We start from the raw sequence: 19,355 nt of genomic DNA, 5'->3' as shown, positions 1-19,355 counted from the left end.
CGCTTTAGGCTCTCTGCCTTTATTCCTGATGAAGGGCTTTTTCCCGAAACGTCGATTTCGCTGCTCGTTGGATGCTGCCTGAATTGCTGTGCTCTTCCAGCACCACTGATCCAGAATCTGGTTTCCAGCATCTGCAGTCATTGTTTTTACCAAGCTCCACACAGGCAGTCGCCTGAATCCGGGTCTCTGGCGCTGTGAGGCAGCAGTGCTAACCACTGTGCCACTGTGCTGCCCACTATTTAACCAAGCTTACACACTCAATCTGTAGTTCCTACATGGGCATGCACATAAATTTATGGGGTCAATTTGTTTTTGCAGAATTATATTTTATTTTGCTCAAAAACTGCAGGAATCCATGTAAAAGTTTGTAAAACTATACAGAGGGTTTGTCAGTTTGACATAGCATTGGGACACAAACAGGTTTAAACACGTATTGTTTAAAAAGTTGACCTATCTTGAGAATGTAATTTAAAAGTAGTTCTGGGATTTACATATCAAAGAACAGAAACCAGCATATCCCACTATAAAAGATGCAAGTTTTAATCTGAGGTTGTTTACGGTATTTCATCTCCATGACACTGGACTCCTTTGGCTATAAATTCTGTGAGCATGATCTTAACTTCCACAACCACCTGATGAAGGAGCAGCGCTCTGAAAGCTAGTGCTTCCAAACAAACCTGTCGGACTATAACCTGGTGTTGTGTGATTTTTAACTATGGGTTAAAGAGTGGAACCATGCAAGAGTTCATGACTTAGAAAGTTCAATTGTGGGATTGAAGGAGGTTAAAGAAATGAACTCTTGCATGGTTCCACTCTTTAACCCATAGTCCACAAAACGTTTTAAAAATTAGGGTGGAAATTAAAAAATTTGGTTCCTGGCTTGCCTTCACTTTAATGTAAATCAGTTGAGACAACAGATGAGTATTACTTAGTATGGTATAAAATATTAACAGTTGAGTTTTGAAGGTGTTGACGTTTATGGAATGTGGAGATTGGAAGACTGTTTAGTTGAATTGGGAGGTGACAAAAGAATAGAGTTTCAATTGTAGATGAGCTGAGATGGCTTTTGTTATGAAAATAGGTAAATTTTGTGATGGCAAGGATACAGGATTAGAAGCACAGTAGAGCTCCAAACTGCAAGTGATCTGGTTCATTCTGAATGCAGTTGGAGAACAAGATAGACTAGGTATGGCTAAATCTGATCCAATTACGGATTCTGCTCCATAGCTCATTTTAGAGAGCACCTGTAGTTGTGCCTCAGTAGTCAACTGAGCCACCTTCTACTACGTCTGGTGGTCAAAGATAGACTGGGGGGGTGGTGCTGGTAAAACGTACTCATCCTGATTTGTGTGGCTACATCAAGCTGTGTGTAGGCCCTCAGTATGCAAGCACCAAGTGTCACTACTAACTGAGATTCTACCTGTCCCCCATGTTGCGAAGGATAGATCTGGCCTCATCGTAGTTAACAGCTCCAAATAGTTGGTTTGTTCCACATTACCTAAAACATTGAAACATTTGTAAAGGAAAACTCCTTTGATTGCAAGTCCATCAGGAAGTGGTTAACATGTAAGGCCTTGACACCCTCTGGGAAGAGGAGAGGGTTGATACTGTCAGCTGGTTCCTTGAGCATTTGCCAGAATGCCTCTTCCCCAAACATTTCTAGCAAGCACCAAAACATAGCTTGGCTGGTGGGGAGAAAGGCACTGTTTGTCAGATCCTTCATGCACACCTGGTCTCTGTGTGCCACCACATGCTGCCCTCAGACACCTCCTGCTGGGATATGCCTTTCCAAAGAAGCTGTCAAGGGAAATGCAGTGGTATTCGTTGAAGTACATCCCAAACAACTCCCTAATACAAGACTCTGTGTTTGACAGGCTGTGCCCCGGTTGCACACCAAGACAAATGTAAACTGTGTCTGGAGGACCATCATCTCGGTGAAAGATGCTCTTTGTCTGCCCAAAACTTGTTGGTCTTCTTGTATAAAGAGTTGACCTCGACCGAGTGTTGCAGACTAGCACGTTCCAAGGTCCAGGACTATGTGCTGCGAGACGCATTAAAGCTTGGGCCAGCTGCCGCTACGGCCAGAAGGAAAATATGCTATCTAAAATGTTTCTGCCAAAGTATAGCAAGGATCCTTTCCACTAACAGACCACTTCATTGCCTTAAAATGCATGTAAATAATTTTATTGTCTTGGAACTGCAGGCAATTTAGAATATCAAATTCCAATATGTTGTTTGTTTTTTCTCTGCTAAGATTATGTAGAACTATCCTTGTTCAGGATTCTTTTAAGGTTAACATGCAGATTCAGTTGATAATAAGGCAAAGGCAATGGCAGCATTTGTTTTAAGAGGGCAGGCATGCAAGAGGAGGAAGTCCTGCTGAGTGAGGCTGTATAAGGCTCTAGTCAACCTGCATTTGAAATATTGTGAGCAGTTTTGGGCCTCCTATCTAAGGAAGGATGTGCGGCTGTTGGAGGGAATCTAGGGTGGGTTAACAAGAGCAGTATAATGATAAAGGATAGCATAGTTGGCTGAACAGCTGGTTTGCAATAAAAGTGACATCAGCAGCATTGGTTCAATTCTCATACCGGCTGAAGTTATCATGAAAATTCTCCTTCTCAACCCCTCCCCTCGCCTGAGGTGTGTTGACCCTCAGGGTAAGCTATCACCAGTCATCTATCTTTAATGACAGAGCAGCCCTGAGGTCCTCTAGGACTTTACATTTAATTGTAAAATTTGTTTAAAAATGCAATCACTGTTTTATTTTTAGCTTTTGACTGCATTCTATTTTCTTTATTTTGTGCCTTATCCCCTCCACTTTCTCATAGGGTGGAATTTACAGTTGGAGACAAGCCCATAAACAACTTCAGGATGATTGAAAGACATTACTTCAGGGAGCGGTTGCTGAAAAGCTTCGATTTTGATTTTGGATTCTGTATTCCAAACAGCAGAAATACATGCGAGCATATATATGAATTCCCACAACTTTCTGAAGACACCAGTATGTATTTCTAACTTCTTTAAATTCTGCTATTGGGATTTTGCAGTTCACTTCATGAATTTGTTGATTTCAAGTAGCTATTCAAGTAGGCCACTGTTTGTGATAAGTATTTATTTCTTTTAGAAATAGTCATATAGTAATTACAGCGCAGGAAAGGCTCCGCGGCCTATTGAGTCTGCCACTACAATAACTGCCACTAAAGGCACGCTAATGCCAATTTTCTGTACTTGTCCCACATCCTTGAATCTTATGATATTTCAAGTGTTTCTTTTAAGGTTGGGAGTTTTCTGGCCTCCAAGTAGGAGCATCTAAGTTGTGACCATTAGCAAATTATAATTTTACTCGATCTTAATAGAACATAAAAGTGCCCAAATTTTATTTTGCTCTGCCCCTCTTGAAAATTCTTAAAATTGCACCCTTTTTCCTTTCAAAGTAAAAAGTTGTTGTCAGTTCTCAACACAGCACTGCATTGCGAAATGTTTCAGCAACTCTTAAAACTTTTCATACTTAGGGTATCCTTTGAAAATTGGTATTCAGTGTATTTAAGTCGCTGAATATAAATTTGCAGAATAGTTTTCTCCTAGATTTTCTCTCCTGTCTTAATGGTCTTGACTCCTAATTGGTGCTCTTCCATATATGCTGTGCTTACCAGCTAGCATTTTGCCTAGATGGTTGTTCTTCAGCTGTAGGGCTTTGTGAAGAGTAGTGGGGATTCTTGAATCTGTGGAGAATCTCGAATAGCCTAAGACTGTCCTCACCTGATGTACATTCATGCACTTTAAGTTCATTATGTGCGTAACAATAAGGAGCGATAAACACTTCCATTCTAAATTTATAGAGTCAGGTAGGTTGAGTTTGATTCACCGTTTGGCCAGGGTCATAGTTGAGATCTTCCTGGAAAATGGGACAACATAATCCATCAGGGTAGCTAATGTTTTGTTTTATTTGATTTTTACTGAAGTTGGCAATGGGCTTTAATCTGATTTGATGTTGAATTAATAAAAAATCATAGATACCTACATTTTAAAAACACAACTCTGAAACTCAAGAGTGGGTTATCTTGTCTTCTCACCTTCTCTTTCCCATTCCCCCACCTGCCATCCTCTTTCCTTCTGCCTGATGAAGGAACTTTGTGGTGAAGTTGATTATATATTTTATTGATGTGCATTAGCAGGGAAGGGATATTCAAACAAGGCACAATTGAGATACTGCTTTTAAGCTTTTTTTATGTTACGAAAAATGGCACAATCATTTTAATTAACCTCAAATTTGGCTTTTTTGTTTTCCAGAATGTGCATCACTGACTACTAATAATTAAGATTACTCGAGTGCTATCTTTTACAATTAACAGAAAAGTCTTAACCAATATAAAACAGCAAATTCATGTTCAAGTGGACATGAAAATTCTAATAGGCATTTTTTTTTTAAAAGAAGTTGAGTGGTGGATTGAAAAGTCATACCAGTTATAAATGTCAGTGTGTCAAGTCTCAATACTCACTTGAGGTTATATTGGTTTTGGTGATGGATAACTTCTGTAATCCTCTGTAAGTTGACTCTCAATGGCACACTATCCAGGCTTCATAGTCATGCTATGTGAGACTGATACTATGAAATACAGGAGGAAGATGTTTTAAGAGGGCAAAATAGTTTCTGAACATTGTGTGTGTACCATCTTTTCGTTCAATCAAAATCCCCACAGAGCCTCCTAAGACAGTGTGTGGTATTTTGGTTCCCCCATTTTAGAAATTTTGGATCTGTGTTAGATTGGTCAGTGATACTGAGCCCAACAGACAATCTCAAAATCAGCTCCCCTGTCCCTTAGGGTCAAAGGTTTACTTTTCTGGCAAGTATCTAGTCATATAATAATCGTATCTGCAAATTATGGACATTTGTTATGTGAACTGAGTGCTGTACTCTTGCATATGTTCTGCTGTTTGTTTTGTCTGCCTTCATAAAGGTGGTCTGTAATAAACTTTAAGAAAAATTGGGGCTAAAGGGAAAATGTGGGAAAGTAGGATAAGGTGAGTTATTCTTGTAGAGAGCCATAGACTAGACTGAATGACTATTATGATTAACTAATAGGTTGGTTTATCCAACAAATATGCAAAAAGAGTAATTTTAATGTGTTTTGTATTTTCAATACAACAAAGAATAATAAAATATATTTCAATTAAGTAAATTTTTCTAAGTAATTTCTGAGTGGGGTCAGCACTCATCATAATGGAGTTCTAGTTCCATTGTCTGCTCTCAAGAAAGCTTCACTAGCTTTCCATATTTAGAAATTGATCAGTCAAAGTACAAATCATATCCTGCCATTTTTCTTCCACAGAGATGTGGATCTCTTAAAAAGCACCATTTAGTAGATTTGTACAAATGAGGCCATCCCAAAATATTAGAACCAGTGTCCTTCCTGCGATGTGCAAATAAATTGCATGGTCTCAAACTGATGCGATATTTGGGAGAATGCCATTCTGAATAGATACTTTTGCTGGGAATAATTATTAATTTTTAAATACGATTTCTGAATATAGGTTGTTGAAATGGTGTTTGCATTCTTAAAAAACTATATATTATGTATTTAACCTCTGCAAAACTCCTAGGTTAAGTAATTGGAAATCCCAAAATGTTGATTTCTCGGTTTCTGTACGGAAAGTAGTCAGTAATCTTTATTTCTTCAGTCAGCAAAGGTGACTCTCTGGAGTAATGTGAATTTTTTCATAAAATGTTATTGACTTTAATGTGTTTGTGTAATTGTCATTTGTTAATTGTGCTTATCAAATAAGTCAAAGCATTAGTAAGGTTGGATAACAGTGACAAGATTTTGAAATTGATAAAATGGCAAGCCTATTCCAGTCTGTCGGGTGCACATTCTTGTGTAAATTGATGTCCAGGATATTTGCTGTGCCCTGGATAGCAACCTGTGCAGGGAAATGTTGTCAGTTGCAGCAGCTCGAGCTGTTTGAGAGGTTTTTGAGAAGCAGCTGGTATCACTGCAGTATGTCTGTGATGATACGAGCTGTTGTGAGTTGTGCATTTATAGCTGTACATCACAGGGTACACAGGAAATAGCTGGCAATGCAAAGGTCAAAAAGAAAAAGGCATGTGGTGCAGGCGAGTCTTGAAAGCATCCCACTCTTCAACCAGTATTAGTACATTCTGAATGATGAGACTAATGGTTCATCAGGGAGGTGCAGCCAGAGTCAAATCTATGGCTTCGCAAATTGCTTAGCTCTTCAGTGGAGTACAAGGAAGTCTGACAGACCAAAGGTGACAGGGGATTCTGTGGTTAGGGCACAAACAATTTGTTTTTCCAGCTGCAAGCATAAACCAAAGATGGTGTGTAGCTTCCTGGGTACTGGTTCTCACTGAACAGCCTCAGAACATTCTGGAGGGTAGGGTGAACAGCCAGAGGTTGTAGGCCACATTAAAATCTAGACATGGACAGAAAGGAGGATGAAATTCTGCAAATGTTGTTTAAGCATTAGGAAAGATAATAAAGATTGTAATCTCCAAATTATTTCCAACGCCATACACTAGTGAACATAGAAATAGGAGATTTGATCAGATACATTGTGGCTGGAAAGATGGTACAAGATGGAGAGCTTTAAATTCCTGGGATGTCAAGATTGGTTTTGCAGGACCTGCTCAAGCTGGATGGTTTGAATCTCATTTGGGACAAATGTCCTTGGAGGAAAGTGTGCTAATGTTGTCCATCTGAGTTTAAACTTCATTGACAGCAAGATGTGATCCTGAGGGTACGCTCACATGGGATAAAATTAGAAATGGACATGGAAGACAAAATTAGTGGATGCACCTGGAAGGCAGAGGAACCAACCAAGTTTAGAAAATAAACTTAGTGTGGTCTATGGGAGCTACTTCTGTTTTAGGAGTATGGTAAATAAAGCAGATTAGCAGAGGGCATAGATAGAAATGAGCAATGTGATTTCATAACTATTAACAAACCATAGCTTAAAGAGGGACAGGAATGACAACTCAATGTTCTTGTTTATAAGGTTTTCAGAGATAAAGAAGGATTTAAAAAAATGGAGAAGTTGATGTTAGTAATCTTGATTGGGGATACAATTACAACTTTGAAGCGGTAGAAGGAACACAAAAGGAGATTATGCCACTGAAACTGTACTATAGATCCTCCAAACAGTCAGAGGCAAATAGGGAGTAAATAAGTGAGTAAATCTTTGCAAATGCTTTAGAGAAACAGGGCAATAACTTTATCCTAGTGTTAACAAGGATAGTTTCAGCATGAAACAAATGGAAGGAGCAAAGCTATTGAAGTGTATTGAGAACATTTTGGCCACTATGTAGCAAGTCCATTAAGGGAGGCCACAGAGCTGGACTTAGGTTTAGGCAATTAAGCTAGGCAGGTGGAAGGAAGTGGGTGTGCATTTTGTTGGTAGTGGTCATAATTCAGATGATTTTAATATAACTTTACTAAGCTGAGGAGTAATTTAGCAAAAGTGGCCTGGAAACAATTGCTTGAAGGTACGTCTATGTTAGAGCAGCACAAGTTGTTTAAAGGAGAGATTCACAGGATCCAGAGTAAACATGTTCCCACAAAGTAAAAGAGTGAGGTGGTCAAATCTAGAGCATCTTGGATGTCAAACGTTACAGGTTAAGATGAAGCAGAAATGGAAAGCTTATGTCAGACATTGTTAACTCCATACTGTAGAAAGCGAGTACAGTTGTCAGATCATAAGCAAAGTAGGAATATAAAGGAAGGGTATGAAAGAATATTAACAAATAAAATCAACAAGAACCCAAAGGTAAATTGAGCCCATAAAAGATCAGAACCATAATCTATCTGTAGAGTTAAGAAAAGTGAATCTATTTCTTAATGAATTTGTAATGTCTGTCTTTTCAGAAAATGGGAATAAATTCAGGCATTGTACCTGAGCAGTGTGATATATTGGATGTGATAAGCTTAGTGGGAGAGGAGGTATTTAGGAAATTAACATCCTTGAAAGTGGATAAATTGACAGGGCTGGCTGAAAAATACCTTTGGTTGTTAAAATAAGCCAGGGAGGAAATAACAGATTCTCTGATCGTTATTTTCCGATCCCCATTGGACACAGATGTCGGTTGGCTAACGTTGTATCTTTGTTTAAAAAATGAAGCAAGGGGCAGACCAAACAATCACAGGCCTGTCAGTCTAACCTTGGGCAACCTATTGAAACCAATATTGAGTGACAAGATAAACCATTACTTTAAAAGACATGGACCAAGAGCACTCTGTGTGGACTTATTAAGGGAAGATCATGAATAAGTAAATTGACTGAATTTTTTGAGGAGCTAACATGGTGGATTGATCAGGATAGTGCAGTTGCTGTGGTCTGCATGAGTTTTAGCAGGACTTTTGATAGAGTCCTAAATGGCAGGCAGGTTTAAAGAAAAGCCCCACGGAATCCAGGAGAATGTAGCAAACTGGATATAAATTAGCCCTGTTGCAGAAAATAATAGTTGTTAGGTATTTTTGCACTCGAAAGCTGTTTCTGCGGGTACTCAGTACGAGAAATCATACTTTTTGTGATATGTATTAATGATTTGGTCTTCAGTATAGGATATGATCAAAAACTTTGCAGACAACAAAACATTAGTGTGTGTTTCATAGTTTGGAGGGAAGTTGTAGCTGCAGGAAGATATCAATGGGCTGGTTAGATTGGCAAAAAGTGGAAAATAGAAGTAGAAACAGAAGTGTGAGGTCAAACAAGGCAAAGGGATACACTGTTAATGGGAGGATACTAGGAGGTTTAAAGGAATGAAGGACCCTGATCTGCATGTCCACAGATTTATGAAGCGAGCAAGAAAGCTTGATAAAATAGTGAGGGTGGCACATACAATACTTCCTTGTATTCTCTGCCTCAGCTAATAAAGAGCAGGGAAGTTATGTTGTAGCTGTATAAAAGAACAGTTAGGCTACAACTTGAGTACAGTGTGCAGTTCTGGCCACATCATTACAGAAAGAATGTAATTGCATTAGCGAGGATACAGCAGAGATTTGAGGATGTTGCTTGGACTGGAAAATCACAGCTGTATGGAAAGATTGGATATGCTTGGAATTGTTTATTTTGGAACAAAGGAGGCTGAGGGGAGATTTAACTGAAGAAAAACGTTGTGAGCTGTCTGGCTAGAATGGACGAGAAGGACTTCTTTGACTGAGGAGGTCAGTGACTAAGGGGCGCAAATTCAAAGTCATTGGTTGAAGGATTAAGGGGGAAGTATAGAAAAATGTTTTCTTCCAAGATTGGTTTCGGTCTGTGACTCACTCTCTGAAAAGGTAGAGGCAGCAACCATTAACTCATTTAAAAGGTGTCCTGATATGCACCTAAAGATCTGGAAACTCCAAAGATAAAGAAGTAGTGAAAAATGGAATCCTCTTGTACTGTAAGTTTTTCTATACTTCCTAAGTATCTGAAAATGAGGAAGGTGCAGGAATATGATGCGAGGAGGGTGAGAGGGAGTTATAATATGTGAATAATTTCTTAGGAAGGGCTGGCACTATGGGTTGAATGGCTGAATGCCTTCTGTACTGCAGTGATTCTGTGATTGAATCCTCATCATGAGTTTAGATTACCTGCCAAGATTACTTTATGTAAACTTGTGATGCTATTAGGATCATTCAGAAAATTTCCTGAAAACCCTTTAACACAGGTTAAAAATTAGCCATGATAAAAATGGTTTCAAAAAGTTCTAGTAGCTCTACTGGTCAGCAGGTGCTTTGCTAGACGAGTGGCCATGCTGAGGACAATGGACCCTTCATTAGTTCAGTAGATCTAGAGTGAAGGAAACCTAACAGGAGAACTGAATGCATACAATGCTTCTCTATGACAGTGAGGAGAGAGTAAAATTTCAAGCTCTGAAAGATCGATATGCCTATCTTAAATATTTAGCTTCAAATTATTATAGTATTTAGTGTGAAACTTTCATATTTCAGTGAACTTTTGGGATATTAATTTGGACATTCTCTTTCTCTTTTTGCAGTTCAAGAGATGGTGGACAATCCTTATGATACACGGTCTGACAGTTTTTACTTTGTGGACAGCAAGCTGATTATGCACAACAAGGCAGATTACGCATATAATGGAGGACAGTAGTGGAACTGTTTAAAATGAATATATTTCAGCAATGATTCAGCTCATTCAGTCTAAGCCTGCATTGATGATGAAGAGGGTGGCTTTTGGCTGTGAATTATCTTTTATCATTTCTATGCATTCTGCACTAGAGGAGAAAAATTTAGTTATGCTTACTAATGGCAGAAGTGATTGAGATGGGGTTTGAAATTCCACCCACATTCCTATATGTAAGGTGAATGCCTAGCTGTGATGAAAGATTCCTCATAATGAAAGGACCAATTTATATTTATAATCAAATATTCATTGTGTGTTCATATGGCCTTGCACTATGTTTAGGAATAGGTGGAAGACACTAGAGGTAATTTATTTAGAGGACCAAATCATTCCCATTTATGCAAAAATAATTATTGCGCCTAGCTAACTTACTTTCTGTTACAATGCACATAAAACAATCCATTCACTTGGTGACCAAAGTGCAGGACTTCACATCTTAAATGGAGCAATATCCAAGACTTAACTTGAAAATATACAAAGAATGTTAGATATTTATCTATAGCTATAGCTTAATAGGTCTTAAAAGATTCGATATTAAAACGGAATGGAAGCTGTTCACAAAACATGGTAGTGCTTGCGTCCGCATCATCCATGGCATATCAGACAAAAGATTTTGGCCACGTGTGTTTTTCTGTCATATGAATTAGTAGTTGTGACTGACAAAATGAGCTCATCTTATGGTGCTTAGTTTGACAGCAGTTTAGTTTTCTTTTGGTTTTGAGTACTCTTTTATGTAGAAATTATTGTAAACCCTCAAAGGTTCCTTAGTTCATTTAGTTTCTCTGTATTCTCCATCTGTTGCTAATCTTTGTCCAGCAAAATGTGTAGTACTTCCAAAGTTGTACTATTTAAAAGTTGACCTCTCAATCCAAAGACCACCTTCCACGTTCTGTATCAGAAACTGAATGGTAAGATATTTATTAAAAGCATTTATTCCTTTTTAACTTGCAAAATTCTCCTGTCTAGTTTTATGAGATAATGCATCATTGCTTATAAGCCAGAAGCATTGGATATAAGGGAACTGGTCTGCCAAAAAAAGTCAGAATCTGTCAAAATTTACAATTTATTTTGAGCTATTGTGTGAATGTGAGTGATACCGTACAATTGCATTGATATGACTTGAATGTAAGTAAGTGATTACAGAAGAATATAATTGCTGCCTTTATGTTGCAAGGCACTGTTAGATGAAACTGAAATATTTCCAGATTTCTCAGGCTCTGGCTGTTTTCCATTGTAAGAAATGTAAAGGCAATCTTAAGCACACCTGGTATAGCTTTATTCACTATTTTTGATATTCCCAATTCTAAATCATCTTCATGTTCTGGTTCTGATTTCAAAGTTCAGAACACAACTATTAGAAACATTGTGCTTACAGATGCTTAAATCCAAATAACAACATTCTGAACTCAGTCTGAAATCTCCATTCTATAATTGTAGAACTGAAAAAGATTGCTTTGGAGAAATTTTAATGCTCATTAAGTCAAAGAAATGGCAGCATTCGCCCTGATGTTGAGTTATTTGTATTTAGCCTGGGCATGCCTCTTTTGTAAATTTGGATATTATGGTCGAGGGTTGGCAATAGAGAATTTGGTGAACTTTGTAAGGAGGCTATTTGGCACTTAGCATACTGTTCTGAAAGAAAAGTCTTTAAGCAAGTTAACAGAATGACACTGTTCCCATTGTCTTCAGTCCATTCAGTCTTTGAAATATATTTTTATTGTGTGTTGTTTTTAATTTGACAATCTTGTCATTGTCATTGATTTGTCAAGTTATAAATGGAATGTAACAACGGTAATCATTTTCTAGTGTTAAAAGAAATAGTGAATCCTGATGATACAGGGGATACTGATTTTAAAACTTCCATGAAATTAAATGTTGGCATTTATGGTCAGAAAAATGTATTAATTTAGAGACAGTGTATGGTATTTTCAGTTAGTTTAATACTGTTTGATATTTCTAGTCTCACAGTAATACCATTAGTATATTGTCTTAAGAGAAAAACAGATCAGGAGTTCTGATAGATATTGTCTTTTTTAAGAAAATGTCAGTGAATCTTGATTAGGACTTTGCAACTTTACTTTGATCTATTAGGATTGAGGCTTCACTGACATTGACAAAGAATTAATTAAATTTAAAATCATAGTAGCTTGTGAAATTGCTCTTCCCAACATTCAACATTCTTCTTTTTTCCTTGTCCATCCACTGGGAAATCGGACAACAGAAAAGGAAATCATAAAGCAAATCCTTGAATGTGAATTATTGATTGAATTTTCTATAGAAATGAGAGAAAAGGTTTTAGATGGGTTAGTCATAGAATGGCATTAAAGCTGAAGTTTGCCATTTGGTATAAACAAAGATGCCTAGTATAGTTTTTTTTGATGGATGGAGGTGGTTATTGAATAAAATTTTTTTTTTTTTAAAGAGACAAATTTAAAATCCATTGTAATTTTCACCAGACTGGTTTAATTGGGTTTTAGGTATTCTTGAAACTCTTTGATTACATACAAAATATGTTGGTTCAAGTACAGATTTGCTCAGCTCTGGCCTCTGAGCACTAAGTAACAGTTACAGGAAGAAGCAAGTATTTTTACATTTGATGGTAGAAACCAGGAGCTAATTTTGTTCTGACCACACTTTTTGTTTGACTAGACAAGACCGAAATCACTGAAAATATATCTCATGTAAATTAACTACAACTTTGACTGTAAACTGGTATTGCTTTGCAGATTGGCACCTTTTTTATATTTTAATTGTATACTTCTGATTTCTCTTTCACCTTTGACGATGAAATCTAAGGTATTGAAGCTATGTTAGAGCCATTACCTGACAAGTCTAGGAGTCAGAATGGTGAATCCAAATGCATTATTTATGCTTGTTTATTTAATAAGACCCACTATGTGTAATGCTCTTTCTACACCCCCTTTACCTACTTTTATCCAGTTGTTCATGGAATTGTTTGTGCATAATTGAAATAAGTACAATCCTATATGCCTAATTTCTAATCTTTGAACTTGCATAGAAATGCAGTTGACAATGTCTGCTTTAACTTGGTGTTTTTAGGTTTGCATTTATTTATTTAAAACCATATCTGATAAGACTTTCGAGGGGAGTGATTCTCAGTCTTCATTTCTGAGTCTGTTTCATATAAGAGTAAGAGAGTCCCATGTAAGTTCTGTCATCCTGCTACAAGTTTTGACCAGTAATTTATTTTATCCTTGTTTTATCTGGAGTGTAAGAGATGCTGTTAAGTCTGAAAATTGGTAATACCTGCCTATAAAAAGGTGTGGGTTGGTGCCATTTAATACTTTTTCTTTATTCTCAACTTCATTTATGCAAGGTTCGTCTCTGGATCTCCTTTTTACTATTTATTTTAATATCAACATTTATAGTATATTTTGAGACCTGTAGTTGTGCTTTCAGAGTAACCATATGTCCAGTGGCATTTGCTAAAAATGGGATAAAAATCTGAACTGTCAAAATTTTCTCAGCCGTTGTTACAGCGAAGGTGCATCTTTCTGTGCATACTTATTGCCAAAAGCTTAATGACATTTATGTAGCCAGCTTTTCCAGAAAGGATAAAACAAAAGGTCTAAAGTTATATCCACCTGTCCCAATATAAAAATCCATTTAAAGCCATGACATATGACAGCCACTCATGATGAATAATCTTAAATGAAAACATAAGGGTCATGAATTAAGATCTAAGGATATAATTGTGTTAATTCCCTCGCAAGATTGCTACATCCAATACCCTTCAAATTTGTTTAGCTGTGTTCTCTACTTAACCAGGATTGTTTGTATTTGTACAACCCAAGGTGCCATTGCAGTATCTTTTTGTCTTCAGCTGAACATTGTATGTAAAAATTGAGCACTCTACATGCCTTGTATGGCACCACAGATACAAGATTTTCTCAAGTCCTCAAAAGAAAAAAAAGCTCACAGCTTTCTTTGTCACCCAAAAACATTTATTTTTTAGGAAATGTGGAAAATGATTCACAAATGCTTGCAATCTATTTGGCCGTCTATATTTGTGAAGATTGAGATGTTTTTGAATTTCTTTGTGGACAAATTCTTATTAGTCAATTCTGAAACCTTTGAAATGTTTCCAGCTTACAGACTGATATTTCTGAATCTTTCTTTACTAGCATAAGAAATTGAGAAACTTACTTATTTTGAGAAGAAGGTCATAAGCAGATAGATTATTTGAAAAAAGGATGCAAAAACACGAACCCAGTTTTGTCTATTTTCCCAGTGCTAAGAATTTCATCATATCTCTTAGAATCTAAATTTTCAGTCTGTATGTGGCTTTCTTAGGATATATTAGCCATTCCTTTGAGAAGTATCCAATGTGGAACTTCGGCCAGTCAGAATGCAGCTTTCCACTGACACTGTTGCATAGATTTCTTATTTTGCTGTTTTCCAGATGGACTAACCATGCATTAATACAAAATGGGGGAACAGTAATTAAGTAAAAATGGAAGCCTTGCTTGATCGAGGGATCAAAATTATTTCCTTGCAGGCATGAAAAAAGGAAACTGGTTTATCTGCCCTATAGTCATACAGTCAACATACCTAATGCACTGACTTTGGACCGTTGACTCTCAAGGGAATGTGGTGGTCTCCGTATGTTGCATTTTCCACTACTTTCACTTCCAGAGTACGTCAGTGATTATGGCAAAATAAAAAGGTGACATTCTGTCAAGTATTGTAATTTATGGCCTGTGATTAATGACAAGCAGTCAGCTGGATTGCCAGAGTACAGCAAAGTGTATGTATGTATAGTTCTCATGATCGTTGTAAGCTATGGCTCTGATTGAATAGGGGTGAAATTTAATGTATGTGACACGTTGCTGTTTCTGTAGATTGGAGTGTCCGAAAGTAATAGTAGCTTTCCTGTTCCGTGGCATAGACTAATTAAGTTTGGGCTTGATCTAATACTCCAAATGGGAACAACTAACTACTTAATTTACTGTTACTTCATTCTGAGAATGGAATACTGAATGCAATTTACCTCTCATTCATGTGAATCCTTTGCTCTATAATTTGAAACTTCCAAAAGATATGTATAGTTCTTTAGGGAAAAAAAACTATTGAGGAAGTTTCTAAGAATACTATAGAAAATGAATTCTGAATAAGCTTCAGCTCGTGGAAATGCTTGGGAATGCATGCAGAATAATACATTAGGAAATTTTCATGGTGGTGGTGCAACAGTTCTCATCTTTGTAGTTTGGTTATCCATCATGCAGTCTCATCCATACTATTTTCAGAGTTTCTTAGATCTTGCACATTTTTAAAAAATAAAATGTTTCATTGCTTCCTCAACCCTCGAACTGTTCCATATTAGTACCACATGAATAGATGAGAAATGCTTTTTGGGATATTTTATGAAGGATAATAAATGTGGCTGAGTAAATCTTATATTTTTGAACTTGATAATTTGTTTACTATTTTCACAGGAAATGTAAGATGCATAAATTCATATTTGTGACTTGATGCTTTGTAATTTCATGAGGATGTTGAGCTGTATTTTGTAACACCCTGTCTTAAATTTTTCATGTTTTAAAGTGATAGATGGCTTGTTTGTATAAAATGTTATTTTGTCACAAAAGAATAGGAATAAAGATTTTTGATTTTCAACTTTGTATTTATTGAAATATTCCAAATATTTGAGCAGCATTTTGTTCTTCTTGACAAAAGGGTTTTTTATTCATATAGCTAGTGAGTGGGACTGGAACAAGTCTATACTATATTAGATTTTAGGTGTTTGGCTTCATAAGCACAGCGTTGTTGATTAGGTTCTTCGAGAATTCACATTCTCATCTAACAGTGCCAATGGAAAGGTTCCTCCCTATCAGGGGTGTTCTTCATCAAGTTGAAAAGGTGGAGCTCAGAAATCCTCCTGGCATGTGAGTCACCAGGGTAAAACAATTAGTTAGCGAGTTTTGATAAGATTTGTAGCTCAGGTTGAGTTTCTGGATGTAAGTTTGCTCACTAAGCTGGAAGGTTCATTTTCAGCATTTCTTCACCATACTGGGTAACATCATCAGTGAGCATCCGGGAAGCACTGGTGGTATGACCCGCTTTCTATTTATGTGTTGAGGTTTCCTTGGGTTGGTGATGTCATTTTCTGCTCTTTTTCTCAGAGGGTGGTAAATGGGATCCAAGTCGAGGACAAGCCAAACAGACACGCGTGAGAATTTCTAGAAGCATGGCATTCCAAATGGAACTCTATCAACAAACATATTGACTTGGACCCCATATACCACCCTCTGAGAAAAAGAGCAGGAAATGACATCACCAAACCAAGGAAACCTAAACACATAAATAGAAAGCGGGTCATAACACCAGTGCTTCACCGGAGGCTCACTGATGATGTTCCACCTAGGAACCCTCCAAGGCAGCATCCAGGGAACAGGAGAATCTGTTACTCAGCACCGCCTTCCTAACCTGCAATCTTCTTCCTGACCTCTCCGCCCCCACCCCAGTCTGACCTATCACCCTCATCTTGACCTCTTTCCACCTATCGCATTTCCGACGCCTCTTCCCCGAAGTCCCTCATCCCTACCTTTTATCTTAGCCTGCTGGACACACTTTCCTCATTCCTGAAGAAGGGCTTATGCCCGAAACGTCGATTCTCCTGTTCCCTGGATGCTGCCTGACCTGCTGCGCTTTTCCAGCAACACATTTTCATCACTGATGATGTTACCTAGTATGGTGATTAAAATGTCTGAAAATGAACTCTCCAGCTCAGCAAACAAACTTACATTCTAAAACAGTTAGTCGCAAAACTTGTTTCAGTCTCTGAAGCATAAGAAGTTTGTGTGCCTCTGAAGAGAACATAAGATGGTTATCCTGTATGTCAACAGATACGTTAAAGCCCATTCTCAATCTCTGTTACAAAACACTACTAGGTTGTACTTTGGTGCTTAAACCATAACACTACACAACATTTAACGTGAGTGGGCATCTTCATTGCAGAACTTTTGTCTAACTTGCAGGATATCCGTATGATGGAAGATCTTCATTAAAACATTCAAGATATTTCCAACACTAATTTATACGTATTTGATCTATTCATCTTTCCTGTTTCTGCCCAAGCACCATTATAGAACTTTGGATGCATGTCAGTCCTTATTTTCTGCACATGTACATTGCTTCCTCCAGTTGCTGGTAGTTTTCAAATATATTCTATATTAGGTGATTCTGACTGATATCTCAGCTCCTAAGCTGTTCAAAAATAAGAAGAACAAGTCCTGGAACTTTTATATGATATGGGATCAGAGGAGGCATGAATCATTTTTATCCAATATCAGTAACAGACTCTGTGGAGGAGAAAATGTTGCTCACTTTTTGTTTTCTTAAACCATGATCTTGATTCAATTCCAGAAACATGTGGAACAAGTAATTTGCCATGAAGAAGGTATCCTTTCTTAATCTGTCCCCACTTTGCCAACCTACAGCAGCCAAAACAATAACTGATATTGTCTTGAATCCAGCATCTCCTGGGTGCCTTCAAGTGCTGACTTGAAACTGTATTCCTAGGTCAATTAAAACTATAATTTGTTATTGAAAGGACAGCTCCCTTAAAAAGAAAATTGTATTTTCTTAAGAACCTGTATCACAGTGCAGTTTCTACAGTAGAACGTATAGGTTTTGTTTTCTATTGCTGCAGTGTTGACTTGTTCTGTATGTATGTTTAAAATTTTGTCCTAAGTAGTTTTTACTTTTTATTCCTCCAGTCATATTTGGCTCCAATTTTATTTCTTCTATGCCTTACATGTCTCATAGTCACACCAAATGTTGCAGACCATGACCCAAAATGATTTTTTCTAACAGGGTTACAAAAAACATGGAAAACATCTACTGTATTTATATCTCAAAGCTTTAAAGATTAAATCAACATTCTTATCAATCCACTAAAGGAGGCAAAATACTCAAATATTCTTGTTTGCACCCTTGGTCTCAAATCCTACTATAGTCTTTTTCTATTCCATTGTTATCTAGCCTTATAATATCCTAAACAGTGTGTTCTATAGTTTTGACCTTTTGAGCATTCCCAATTTTAATTGCTCCACTGCAGTAACTTCCGCTGCCTGAACCCTCTGGAGCACTGGAATTCCTTCCTATGCCCCATTGACTTGTTTTCCTAATTCAATACTTTATAGCATCTATCCCTTTGACCAAACTTTTATCTAATAAAATTCATGTGGCATGGTGTATTTTAGTTTAGATCGTGCTCTTGCAAAGCATCTTGAGGTATCTTATAAAATTAGAGGTATATAAATATGTTGGTGTAGATAATGAAACAAGCTGCCAGAGGCTATGGTGAATGTGGGTACAATTACAACATTTAAAAGGCATAGAACAATACACCGCAGAACAGGCCCTTCAGCCCTCAATGTTGCGCCAACCTGTAAACTATTCTCAGCTTGTCCGAAAATCCCAAAATCATCCATGTGCTTATCCAAGGATTGTTTACATCTCCCTAATGTGGCTGAGTTGACTATATTAGCAGGTAGGACATTCCACGCCCTTACCACTCTCTGCATAAAGAACCTGCCTCTGACGTCTGTCTTAAATCTTTCACCCCTCAATTTGTAGTTATGCCCTCTTGTACATGCTGACGTCAACGTCCTAGGAAAAAGACTTTCACTGTCTACCCTATCTAATCCTCTGATCATCTTGTCTGTCTCTATCAAATCCCCTCTTAGCCGCCTTCTTACCAATGAGAACAGGTTCATGTCTCTCAGCCCTTCCTCATAAGACCTTTCCTCCAGACCAGGCAACATCCTGGTAAATCTCCTCTGCACCGTTTCCATTTCTTCCACATCCTTCTCAAAATATAGGGACCAGAACTGTACACAATATTCCAAGTGTGGCTGCACTAGCGTTTTGTATAATTGCAGCATGATATTGCGGCTCCGGAACTCAATCCCCCTACGAATGAAATCTAACACACCGTATGCCTTCTTAACAGCACTATCCACCTGGGTGGCAACTTTCAGGAATCTATGTACATGGACTCCAAGATCCCTCTGGACACCCACACTACCAAGAATCTTTCCATTGACCCAGTACTCTGTCTTCCTGTTATTCTTCCCAAAGTGCATCACCTCACATTTTAGCTGCATTGAACTCCATTTGCCACTTCTCAGACCAATTCTGCAGTTTATCCAAGTCCCCCTGCAACCTGTAACATTCTTCCAAACTGT

General features: G+C 37.6%; 1 protein-coding gene across 2 annotated transcripts in view; it reads left to right on the top strand.

Moving 5' to 3' along the window:
* Positions 1–11,091, top strand: part of unc119.1 (unc-119 homolog 1) — a 64,024-nt gene extending 52,933 nt beyond the window's left edge. For both annotated transcript variants that reach the window (XM_043715937.1, XM_043715938.1), the window contains exons 4-5: positions 2,829–3,001; positions 9,998–11,091. In XM_043715937.1, coding sequence (XP_043571872.1) covers positions 2,829–3,001; positions 9,998–10,110 — 286 coding nt within the window. In that variant the 3' untranslated portion in view covers positions 10,111–11,091. The remainder of the gene's footprint in view (positions 1–2,828; positions 3,002–9,997) is intronic.
* Positions 11,092–19,355: the final 8,264 nt, after the last annotated feature.

This window comes from Chiloscyllium plagiosum, chromosome 25, assembly GCF_004010195.1.
Source record: "Chiloscyllium plagiosum isolate BGI_BamShark_2017 chromosome 25, ASM401019v2, whole genome shotgun sequence".
NCBI lineage: Eukaryota > Metazoa > Chordata > Chondrichthyes > Orectolobiformes > Hemiscylliidae > Chiloscyllium > Chiloscyllium plagiosum.
The sequence above is the reverse complement of the archived record's forward strand: the minus strand, read 5'-3'. Positions and strand labels throughout refer to the sequence as shown.